Source organism: Oxyura jamaicensis, chromosome 3 (genome assembly GCF_011077185.1).
Source record: "Oxyura jamaicensis isolate SHBP4307 breed ruddy duck chromosome 3, BPBGC_Ojam_1.0, whole genome shotgun sequence".
Taxonomy (NCBI): domain Eukaryota; kingdom Metazoa; phylum Chordata; class Aves; order Anseriformes; family Anatidae; genus Oxyura; species Oxyura jamaicensis.
The window spans coordinates 17,043,299-17,056,080 of NC_048895.1; the positions used below are offsets into that span (position 1 = coordinate 17,043,299).

The window sequence follows — 12,782 nt, forward strand, 5'->3', positions numbered from 1 at the left end:
AAAGAAAAGAAAAGAAAAGAAAAGAAAAGAAAAGAAAAGAAAAGAAATCCCTCCTACCCAAAATTGTATCTCATATACTGAAAGACAAACTCAAGACAAACAAGCCCTGGGTACACCTATGAGAGATTTCACTGAAGATGCATGGTGAAGGTAATGGAAGCTAGAGGCATATGTAACAGTGGTAATAGGAATCCAGAAAAGACAGAATTAAAATATGCTCTAAGTGTCACGTACATGGCTTTCACTTGGAATTAAAACTGCACATTCAGGATAAAAATTACATGTCTGAAATAGTTCCTGACAAGAAAAAAGAAAAAAAAAAAAAAAAAAAAAGGAAGTAATTCAGCATCCTTCTTTGCACTTACTATTACATCTCAACAATTCATGTTAATTCTTGCCTTTTTTTTAAGCACTTAGGCCTTATCTTCATATTGAGCTCAAATCTTTTATTTTTTTCAGATCATTCAGCTAACAAAAATCAGATAAGACTTTGCTCCTTTTCATTAATATCTGCAGGTTACATAAAGAAAACCAAAAGAAACCCAAACCCTTTTGATCAGGGTAGATAAAATGCTTTCAAACTTATATCACATGCACTAGCAACATCAGTATGATCAACCATCTCCACCAACTCTCAGGAAAATGACAGTGTCCTCCCTCTCCTGAGTTCTGACTCACAACCTGCAGCAAATGTAGGTGATATGCAAGCACAGCAGAGCCTGTCCCTTCTGCTCTAACCTTAGTTCACTGTCGCAGCTGTAGGACTGAGCAACAAGGAACAAGCACTTAGAATACAGAACAAGCATTTCAATCTACCAGAGATCACAATGAAGTTCTTTGATTACAAACCTCTTTGGGGCAGAGAAATCCATTTTATTTTGGACAGAGATACCCATTTTATTCCATGTTTGCAAAGCTGTAAGTACAATAGGCTCTGATCTGTGACAGAGACTCCTCAGCATATTGCAGCAGAACAACTCATTAGTTACCTGCTGGTCATCACCGTGTCCACAGATCTGTTTTGCTACTGATGCCCTTCAAGCTAGCTTGGGGCAGCTGGAGAGCGCATCTAGTAAAATTAGTCAGAGCACCCTTGAAACGCCAACTCACAGTCTTGTTTGCAAGAAAGATTTCCATTGCAAAAGCAATTAAGCCTACCATGAAATACCAGGTATGCACCAACAGGCTTATCTTGATCCCCTTAAAAATATCCCAGCTTGAGCCACGGTAGCTCTCCAACACACCCCTTGCACTACAATACGAATGGGCAACAACCAAGCAAAAAACTCCACCTCCAAAGCTAGGCTCCAGTAAGTTTTCCAATGTGCACAGAAAAACCCTGCTAAGCAGCTCACGGCCATCAGGCTCTTGCTGATGGCACTGAGATCCAATTTCTTCAGCCTCAGAGGATCCACAAAGTTTATTTTGCTCTGTCTTAAAAGACTATCAAAATTTCAAGGAAAGGAATAATACTGCAAGTAAGCAAAACACTTTAGCCCATGGAAGATAATACGTGAGAAATGGGGTGTCTCATCCTGGCCCATATTCACTTCAGCCCATTTATACACACAGAAACCAGCTTTGATATAAACCTTCAACTTGATCTGCATGATTCCCAAAACATTTTTATTCTCTGTGGAGTGTCATCAGCTGTCCTGGATTCCACAAGGCTGATGACACAGTCATTTCCTCTGCGGGACAAATGCAACATACACTGGCTCTTGCTCAGCTCAAACCTGTCAGTACTCCCATCAGCAAGTACGATGATAAAGCCGTCTTTCTTTAGGTATGTTCAGAACACTTCCTAGCGAGAGGTTTTCCAAAGAGCTCTCACACTCAAGACTATTTTAGCACAGCTCATTTCAAGACTGGGACTTTAACGTGATGTTAAATTTGAATGTCTAAAGTGGTCTCTACAAAATACTTCTGGTCGCACTGAGCCTCGCAAGAACTTCTACAGAAAAATGCTCTCCCCTTGCATAGTTCAAACCACTCTGACAATTTATCTGTATTCCAATTTATTTGGTTGTGACAGCAGTCAATACTTCTGTCCTACCAAATTCTCAGAAAATAACCAACCTCCAGTCTGCAGCTGATGTATGCTCTAAGCCATCGAGTTTAGTGCCGCTTCCAAAGTCTGCTGCCACTTGTTTCCTCTAGACACTAACAACTAATAAACTGACAAAAAAGAGACTAGCTACTATCAGCAAAGAAAAGGGATATGCAGAATATCACTGAAGTGAGTGAATGATACAGAAAACTAATTTGGGTACATGGAGTTTTCACAGGGAGAGAATTACATAAAAAATCATTGTAGGATAGAGAAGAGATGCACGCTGGCCTGACTCAGGAAGAAAGTGCATGGCAGCCACCACAGCCTGACACAGGAGGGAGAATGGCAAACTGGGAGAATAGAGGAAGTAAGGAAAAAGGAACCCAGCAAAACAATTTTCCAGCAGAGAAAAATTGAGCTTATACAGGTGAGTGAGGAGAACACTGCTGTGTGAAGAGGTAACTAAATGCAGCGTGCACCCTGAGGCCCAGCAGTATGACCCAGAGAAGGCCTGAATGAGAATGGTGAAAAGCAAACGGAGTGGGCAAAGAAAGCTCTGAAAAACGTAGTGAAAACTACAACCTTAAAGCTTTCCTAGTCTGCTACCATATCTCTTTGGCATCAACTCTAAAGATAACAATATGAAGCTTCGCTCTCCCTCTTACCCCTCCATCAGTCACATTTATTTCTTCTTTCTGTGCTGCCTTCTCCAGCTCTGATTCTGCAACCTGCAAATGTGGTGACCAGCAGTATTCCGGCATCCTGTTTTATTTAAAGGACCTCATGCTTTTCGCTGTTCACCATTGCGTTCCATACATATCCTACAATTTTCTACTGGTGTTATTAAAAACAAAGAAAAACCTTTGCCAAATGCTGGCATTTTATATAAAAATCAGATCACCTGTGCATGTATTAAGAACCAATTAGAAATATGCTTATCAAAACGGTTGGTGGGATTTCTGCAAATCATCTGAACGCCTGCATTTCTGATAGGAAGCCTAAGAATCCTAATAAACACCTTCAGATTGTTAAAAACAAGGCTTTTTAGCTGGCGTAAGCTATAGCTTGCAAGTCAAAGTCCCTAGTAAGTTGCTAGCAGCAAGCAGACTTCCAACCATGATCTGGTGACACAGAAAAAACAGAGGACAGCCTCGCCTTCACGAGAGCCGGAGAGTTCTTTATCGCGAATTACTCGCGGTTATGGATTCACGTACAGCCGCCTGCCTACCAACGGGAAGGAGCGCTACGCAACCCTTTCAGCCACGGCCTGCACGTGCACAGCCCGCCTTCTCTTGGAAAACCGGGCTTTTCTCACGGCAATCACTAACGCTCCTCAAGCGGCAACGCTGTTTTAGCGTTACGTAGCCTCGAAACACCCTCCAAGCCCTAAGGCCCAACGAAGCCCCCCTCACGCCGTCCCCTCAGGGCCGCCCAACGGCCGCGCCGCGCGCCAGGCCCCGCGCGCAGCCCGCCGCCCGGGGGGGGGGGGGGGGAGCACCCAGGCAGGGAAGCCGCTCTTACCTCCGCGCGCGCCTCCGTCGCGCGGCCCTGACGTCACGCCGCGGCCGCTGGGCGCGAGGGGCGGCCGTTAGGGCCCAGCCCGTGAGGGGAGCGGGGCGGAGCGCGGGCAGCCCTCAGAGGGGCCGGGGGGAGCTCGCCTCGCCTGTGGTGCGCCGCGAAGAGTGAGCGTTCTCCTAATCGGCTGGCTGGCTTGCCTCTCTGTGCTCTGATGCGGCTGTTCTAGTTAAATCAGTGTGAGCCGCAAGCGACGGTCTTTCCCCTACCCCCGCTGGAAGCGAATCGAAAGATCTTCAGACATTGTACTTGCTTGCGTCTGGTCATCGCCTTGTCCTCATGGAGAGTTAGAGGTTTAAGTTTGCGTTTTCTAGCAAAAATGGCTGAAAAAGCAATGATTTTTTTAAATATAACGTTTATGAAAGAAGCAAACAGGGATGCTTTTAAGAACCTTCTGATTGTATGGGGGATGCACACGGATGGTGGAAACACCGGCGTGAGGAGCGGTAGCCCTACTGACTGCAAATACCTCACCAGAAGAGTATAACCCATTGCACTGAATTTTCATAACCATTTCTTAAAGAACACAGTCTAATTCCTTTATCTTGTTCGGTTTTCCAAGTACAACTACAGAATTATGCAATGTATGTAAAAGGAAATTTAAGTGAGATTTAGTTTATAAGATTTAGAAATGCAACAATAAATGGGGAAAAAAAAAAAAAAGCAAGACCTGAACTCCTAAATATAAAAACTTTGCACTTCCAGACTGCCACGTGTCTACAAGGACCACAGAACACTTGACATACGCTGAGTTAAATCCTGCCTTTGTATTCATTCATGTGTCACAGGTTCGGAAACAGAGAGGGAAGTTGATCGATAGACTAATTGATTTACCAAATATTAGGTAGGACATTTCTGCCCGAGTCATATTTCCTAAGCCCTGTATTTTCTTTCAATTACAAGATGAAAGGAAAATGCAACACGTGCTGATCAACGTCCAGATTCAACCGTTTGTAGATGATAACCACGTATAGCATTAATGCAGTACAGGTTGGAGCGCTTCACGATCATACAGTGCGGCCCTTTGTCGCCTTCTAGTGGTTTACACACGTCATAGATTTGCTGCTGGCTCCAAATTGCTACAGATTTATGCTTCTGTTTGGGTAACGAGAGTTTGTATACTTAAGTGCCATAGATCTTCGAATTTCTAGAGGCAGTTCACTAAGAAGATTGCTAGGTATATAAGTATTTGTTTTCTGCCTAAAATGGCTGCGATGCTTGTTTGTTTTTCAGAGCAGTGAATGAGGAGTTAAGGGTTTGTCTTTATCCCAGCCAAAATATGATTGAATACAGCTTATGTAATTCAGTTGTTTTATGTTGGTGTCACTGTGAAAGTATATTATGATTTTATGTGTGGATATCTATACAAAAATCTATCCAGGAAAAGCTATACAGCCATCCAGTACTTAATGGAAGCCATTTCATTTGAGAGGACCATGAATGATTATTGATTTTTCTCTACCATTCCCAAAACAACATAAAACAGTCCTAAATATCTTCACCAAAACAGTCAAAATGACAGGCATCTTTAACATAATTACTCCTTTATTATGATGTATCTCATTCATTGCACACGCTATATATCGACCCCTTCAGAGTCAATGTTCTTTGCAGAGCAGACATGGAGGCCAAATCCTGTAGTCTCGACTTGGCTGGAACCACAATGCTTACATGTAAGCAGAAGGATTTCTGTTCTGAGGTCACCTGCAGTATTCTCATCAGGACTATAATTATTTAAGATAAATATGTTTGCTGTATTTAAGACATGCAGTAGTCTTTTATAAGCATTTATTTCAAAATGCTGAACTGCCTTGACTTTTCACCTCAGAGGGTGAGGCCCACATATTTTTTGAAAAACAAAGCTTTTTGTTGCCTTTCATTAAAAGCATGAGGAACAATATCCGATCTATATTAACAGAACATTTTTGGTAGATGTATTTCTAAGGAGCATTTTCAATTAAAATGTGATAAATAAGAGCACTTACTCAGCATATTCAAGGATATCATAGATATCAAAGATAGTGACATTGATGGGATTTTTTTCGTCACAGCCAGATGTCATCTTTCCAAGCGTGAAAGAAGCCACATGCTTCAATATCAGCAGAAGCCCAGGGTGTCCAGTGACTACATAAAAAGACTTGCTGAGAATTACAAGTAAATTGACATTGTGCATTGGATTAAGCAGGCTTTTACTGTTTAGGTGAAAATCAGAGTTCCAGAGAAACACAGATTTTGTACAGTCCTTGTATCAGACCGATGTGCACATGCTGCCCTAATGTCCTCAGACATCCCCAGGGCTAAATTCTAAGATTGTGTCAGCTTCAGCAGTGCAAAAAAATGGTCTGCTGCAGTCTTTTTTTTTTTTTTTTGGTCCAAATTCTCTCCCTATTCTACTCTTTCTAATGTCTGTTGAGTCCTCAATTGTGTACCTGTGGTTTGAATGATACAATTTAGTAATTACGCTATCCCTCCTTTGGATATTATTATATTTGAAAGCAAAATGAATCTCATTAAATTATACTAGAATGAAATTCTCCAGATTATCTGTAAACTTCAAGGTCTTCTGAAACGTGCCTTATGATTAAAATCTCATAAAGCAGGAACAGTAACAGTGTTGCTCTACATAGATGGGAGCAGCTTTTAGTCACTTAGGGCAGCTGAGGCATCCCACGTTACTCTGAAGGGGATGAGAGGTGGTTACACCCACTCTCCCTTCTCAGCATGTTCCTCCAGGATCACTCAGTAATCTGGATTGGCAGGCAAGCCATCCGTGCTGAAAACCCTACCTCAGGCAACCACGTGGAAAAGAGCACTGTGCCCTCGCTCTTCACCGAAAGCTGGATGACATCACATCTCAGGAAATGATATCAATCCCGACAGTAGCTCCATACTCCTGAGGAGGGACAGCGTGACAGCACAGAGCTTCACAGAACTCCGGTCACTACAAGATGAACAGCAGAAGGCAGTAAGGAACGGCCCGATGCCATGGGCTGGGCAGGAAGAAAGAGCCTCCCAGATGCAACTCTGCCCACAACTGTTAGGATTCCCAGCTTTGGCAAACTGTCCTTCTGTCCTTTGTAGCTAACACCGCAAAACACAGCATTAGCAGTGGCTGTGTACACTGTGAAAGATCCGCAAGGTTATAGATGATCTACTTGTTCAGGAAAAGTAAGAATCACAAGGAATGAGATCTTCAGCCAGCGAGGCTGCACGCAGACCTGCTTGTCGGACTGAGAGATGATTTTATGGACCCTGGCAGTGTTGCACAAAGCCCCCGCTTTGCATCCACAGCGTCAGGAAAGCTGTAACAAAAAATCATCCAGGGTGTCTTGAAAATGGCCAGTGTAGCTGATGTCCAAATCACGCTTGTTGGTGCAGATGAATTAAAAATCTCATTCCAACCAAAAATACGCAGTTCTACTTCTGATCACTTACGCCTGGGTCATGCTAAGCACCACAGCCTGAAATACAGACCAGCTGTGGCAACTCCAAGGCCCGGAAAAATAATGCCACTGAAAAAGCTCATACAGCATTTGAAGATGCTCATGAAGAAGACAAGATGAATACAAAAATAGTCAGGATTCTTCTGAGAATCTGGTGTAAATTCAGAGGATGCTAGAAGCCACTTGTAACAAAAGGGTCAATGAATCATTGATAACATAAACGTTCAATTGATAAAACAGACCAGAAACAAAAGGCATCTACGGTCATCCTAATGGAGAAAAATAAAGGAATGGTATTGCCTTGTCTTCAAGTCCAGCCTCTTTTGACACTAGCTACTCTTTTTGGCATTTTAGTGAGTCTTAGCAAGAGCAGCAGAAATACTTTGTTAAATAATTCAGCCTAAGTAGGTATTTTTATCAGGTGTCCGCCACAAGCCCTGGAAAGGCGGTACATGCCAGCACAGAGAGCATTCCCTTTTATTCTGGCAGTCTCTTAAGCCTCCAGAGATTTACTAGACGTGCTGAAAATACCAGACTAATTCAGACTTAAAATGAGATTTAATTTGGTGAGAATACAGCTACAATATTTTGAAACTAAACTGAGAAATCTTGTGCTACCTCTGGTTAGTCTGTAGCTTAGGTTTAAAGAAGTGTGTTTGTATAAAACTGGGCAACATCCCATTTAAGCTATTTAAAGAATGAGTTAGTCTGCAAATCTAACCTGAAAACCATTTCACAACTGAAGTAAAATTATGCCTAACATCATTAAAAAGCAAATTAGCAGAAAATACCTTTTAAAATTCCAGGCCAGGGCAAGCAGACCTGTTTGGGAGATCCTGGTCTTTGCAGCGCACTCGTGTCTGAAGGCCTCAACCACGTAAAGAAATTGACGGGACAGGCATTTTGTGATTTTGAGGCCTGTTTCTCTACAATCTGTGGTATGGTCAAACCAACAAATTACCAGACGAGTGTGTAGCAGGAATAAGCTGAAGCATCAACATCCATCTGCTCACTGGTAGCCCGCTGCCTGCGCTTGCCACTCAGCGGACAAGGGGTGAGTATCTGCTGTGTCCCTGGCACATCACACGACAAACACTTGCGAAAGGACATTTACAGGCAGCCCATTTATGGTAATTTACATCTCCGACTGCATTCTGCAGAGATCAGATAAATGCAGGGAGAAGGGAAGCAAGGCAGGAATAGAGAACTTAGTGACTTATTACAAGGCAGGCAGTGAGTCGAGGAAGACAGACCAAAATAATCGGACCTGTCAGGTCTGTGCCCCAGCCACTACAGTGAGGAGGGAAATAGAGTCTTGAAGCTAACCACAGGGATGTCTCACATCTTCAGGAGCTAAAAAACAACCAAACAAAAACTGTAGCAGCAATGCAGGACTGTGGAAAAGAAGTGTAATCTAATTTTTTTCCCTTTTGTGGTACAGTCTGCTGGACTTGGAGGTAGTGTATGTGGCACCCCAGGCCCAGGTGAACTTAGACTCACCTTTCAGCTAAAATGCTGTAATGCTCTGGAAATGTTGGAAATGTCTTTTTTTTTTTTTTTTTTTTTTGGTTTTTTCCCCTGCACTCAAATTAGATTAGAACGGCTTTAAACATACTAAACACAGACTCTTTTCCCTTTTGAAAACATAACATTTCTAATCAAAATACAGATGTAAAAGTACATGGAAAGAAGGAAACTGAGCTTGATGTGACTTTGTTTTAGGGAGGAAAAATAATATAATTCAATAAGACTTGCTTAAACTCTCTGATTAAAGCTTTTTGAACATAACAGATAGGGAGGCTGAGATCTCTGCTGAGATAAAGATAGTTAGCAGAGATCAAAAGAGCTTGTGTTCATGCCAGCTAGATTAAATGACAGGATGTGGTGAAGTGCTGGGTACTGTATCTGGTTACTTCCCGTACAAAGCTTTATTTGCTGAATGCAGATATATCTATTAGGGTATACATATTTATATACAAAAACCAGAGAAATAAATGGAAGGCAATCTACCATGCATGAAATATTTGTTCTGATACTGTTCCAAGATCACATTTTTCCAATTAGTATGTAAAGCTGTAATTTTTTATAGCTGTCTCTCACACTAAGATTGTAAAAGTAAATTCTATTAGAAATTGAGATGTTTTTTCTAAAGGCATTAGCATTCCACCATTCTCACTTCCTAGCTTCTGTGCATGAACTCAGTAGAACCATATATTTCATTCTCCAACTTCATTTTAGCATGAAGCCTGGGACAATTTCAGGAGTAAATCAAAATTGGGACCCAAATTGCTGTTGTCATTTTAAAGGACTTTTTCCTTGGTATTTATTTACCTGCACACGTCCCCCGAAGAGGCAGGACGCTGGGCAGGAAGGCTCTGGTTTAACCCACTGTGGCTGCTTTTGTGTTTGTCACACGTTCTGCAACAGCAGATGTGGGAGGAAGAGAATGTGAACGTCAGGAAGGGAACACGCTGATGGCTAGGAAGATGTCAGAAGCCTGTGCCACTGCGCGCATCTGCGAGGCAGCAGGAGGGGTCTGTCTCCACATCTGCTGAGCAGGCAGCCCTGCCTGGTCGAGCTACACCAGCAAGAAACATGAAGGAGAAATTCTGTCAGCTCTGCAGGAAGATTGATGACTCAGAAAATGAAAGGTTTAGCATGGGATGCACCTGAACTGAGCAGATTTCATTAACTGCACATACATTTTATTATTTTTCAGCAGTGCTGCCTAGAAACCTGAGCCTCGTGGTGCTCCAAGCTAGAAACCCTCAGAAAAAAAACTGCCTTTGTCTCAGAAATCTTCCAATAGACAAAAAAAATGAAGAGAGCAGGAGGGAAAAAGCTTCTCATAAACAGAGCACATCACTAGTGTTGGAATATTTCTTTCTGATGGACAGATGCTGGAGCAACATCCCAGCAAAATCAGAGCCAGAAACAGCTACAGCTGCAGGAGAGGCACACAGTCCCGTTATGCCCTAGGACATCAGGAAGGGGGTAAGAGGGCACAGCTTCCTTAGCCTCTAGCAAATCCACAAATAAGAATTTAAGGCTTTGCACCACACACGTGGTCATTCTCATCTGTGCAAAGAATATAGTCACATTTATGCTTTGCTAATAGAAACTTTAACACACAAAAATAATAAAAATCGTGTCCTAAGTATTTTCTGAGACACAAACATAGCTAGTGGGGGGGTTTCATGTAGGCAGCCTCTATCTGTGAGGGGAAAAATTGGAAGCAGCTGGAACTCAGAGACTTAACCTGTGCTTTACTTCAAGTACCATGGCCCTTACTGCCATTCTGCAAACCTCGCGTCCTCTAGCTTCAGAGCGTCTTCACTATTTCATAACCATAAAATCCCAGGCAACCTAGGAGAGCTTGTCTGTGCTTGTTTTATTTATGTTGCTGATGGGCTTTTTATAGTGATGGAAAACATTCAGGTTCACTGCCACACTTAAGGTCAGGGTGTAATGTTCTGATCAGAAGACATCCTGAGAGGCTGACAACCTTGGGAGGCTTATTGCACGCTGAAGAGAGAGGAAGAAGCTGCTGGTGTGGGACGGGAAGCCCCACGTGTGCTTTCTGGACCGCTGTTCTTACTGCCAGGCCCAGAGAGGTGAACCTCAAGGTGCCACCGCGTGGTTCTGTAGCCCCACACACAGATGGTGACAGGGTGGGGAGAGAGTTACTAATGACCTGCAGGCCTGGGAGTACAGGCAGGAAGCAGATCTTCTGGAGGCAGAGAAAAGTGGAGCAGACACTATTCCAGGGACTGCAGCTGTACCCAGCTAACAGCAATGGGCTTACTTTCTGGCTCAGAGAGCAGGCGGCATAGCTTGTGACCCCACTTAAAACTGAGCTGGTCTCCAAGGCAGGGCTGCCACGTGCAGGCTGCCTATTGGGAGCAGCCCCTGCTCATGCTGCAGCCCTAAATCAACCAGCACATTGGCTGCTTCATCGGGGTAAGTCCTCGAATGCTGGCATGCTCCAACTGTTTTCACAGAGTCCTTTTATTTTGTCTAATGGTTCTTTTGATGCTGGTTTTGAATACCTTCCATATCACAGATGAGCTTTAAAGAAGTCAGAGACAATAGGTGATATTTCATCTCCCTCACCAGCACCCTGTACTGAGGCTTCCCCTACAGTTATCACTTGTGTTACTTTGCTTGAAATTCAACCCAAGGCATGGATAAGCATTTGCTATACACCACACATACGATACCTGCACAGAAAGCTTGGAGGGCTGTAACCTCCAAGGATCCGTATGAATGATGGAAGTCAAAGTAACTGAAGTGAAAGAAGAGCCCCTGATTTGTAATAGCTGGGGAGCTGGGTGGCACCTGATAAGAAACTGTGTGACATGCACCTATGTTCTGTTTGCAGTCATGCCCATAAACAGGTTCTTCTCTGCCACATGCACATGGGGATGATTTGCACAGGAAGCAGGAGAGAGCTGCCAAGCAGGTATACTTAGTAAACGTGGTGGCTGATGGTAAAGCCAAACAACTCAGCAGCACATTCCATTCCCTGCCCCTAGACGAAGCAGGGGTTTTCCAGAGCATGTCACGGTACTGCATCAGAGGGGACTCGTGCATTTCATCCCTGATGCGTTATGATTTTATTTAGAACACGCTTCAGCTCCTCAGCCTCCGGGCTGCAGAGGCAAGGTGCCAGTCCTCAGCAAGAGAGGGGAGAGCTATAAATAGAGCAGGCTAGGCCGCTACGGGCAGCTCTTGGTCTGCTTAAGTTTCTTCTTTAGCCTGGGAGAAGCAGAAATTCAAGCTGCTGAGGAGATAAAGCATAGCACGGGCACTGGCAGCATCTCTTCTCTTCCAGTCAGTACCTTTCATTTTTTAGGTACACAGATACAGCCATTCATCTTTCCTGAACAGGGGCAGCACTATCATTCGTCTATACTTTGCTCTAAGTTAGTTTTTTGTAAATTCTCACCGTGCAAAGCTGTTATGTTTCCATGAAACAAGCTACTCAGGAGGGAAAACCATTCCTTCATTCTCAAAGTAACAAATAAAATGAATCCCATAATTCAGCACCTAGAGGTAGCACAACTTTTATCTTCTGTGAGGCCCATGGAGCACTAAGTGATGGTTTTTAGGTTTTGCTCTTAATTACCATTATCTAAGCTCACTAGGAGCTCTCCCTGAAGTTGTTTGTATCAGGAAGGAAAATTGCTGCTGCAGGCCAAGTACGTAACAGAAAATATCACCGAGAGCCTGGTCCCACACTTACAGTTGTTTGGTTTTGCTCACAGGTACTTATACTGAGAGCTTTTTCTTCCCTTACTCTGTACTTCACTCAGAATTGCTATTAAAGCACAAACTCGTGCTGCCCAGTGTACCTTTCAGTGAGTACAAAGCATTTACAGGACAAAGCTAATGGAGCTCATCTTCAAACAATACATTTTAACTCAAGTGCTTGAACTGATTCTTTGAAGTTCAGATCCCAGCTTTTCAGAGAAATCTGCAGCCAAGATTGCAGAGCAGTGGTTCCCTGTAATCCCTCCCACCCCAAGATGCACACTAAAAGGGACAACATTTAAAATAATTTCAGGATACGCTCTCACTGTTATGCTATGTATGTAAGCAGATGGGATTACTTGTGAAAAAAAAAGAAGTATGCTAAATATTACACTTGCAAGCAAACCATCAAGTCTCAGGAAGACAGCTGGATATCATAAATCTTTGCTTTCTGCCAA

The 12,782-nt window shown here is 43.2% G+C and overlaps 1 protein-coding gene across 4 annotated transcripts in view; it reads right to left on the minus strand.

Annotated features, from left to right (window-relative positions):
• C1D (C1D nuclear receptor corepressor) overlaps positions 1 to 9,477 on the minus strand; it is an 18,686-nt gene extending 9,209 nt beyond the window's left edge. Inside the window, exon 1 of one of the 4 annotated variants that reach the window (XM_035320325.1) lies at positions 9,403 to 9,477. Coding sequence is in view for 1 of the 4 variants with exons in the window: in XM_035320323.1 (XP_035176214.1) it covers positions 2,719 to 2,814 (96 nt within the window). In the remaining 3 variants the exon portion in view is untranslated. Of the gene's footprint in view, positions 1 to 2,718; positions 2,848 to 2,914; positions 2,939 to 3,574; positions 3,686 to 9,402 lie in introns of those variants that run through there. The other 3 variants (XM_035320324.1, XM_035320326.1, XM_035320323.1) reach the window with 3 other exon arrangements.
• Positions 9,478 to 12,782: the final 3,305 nt, after the last annotated feature.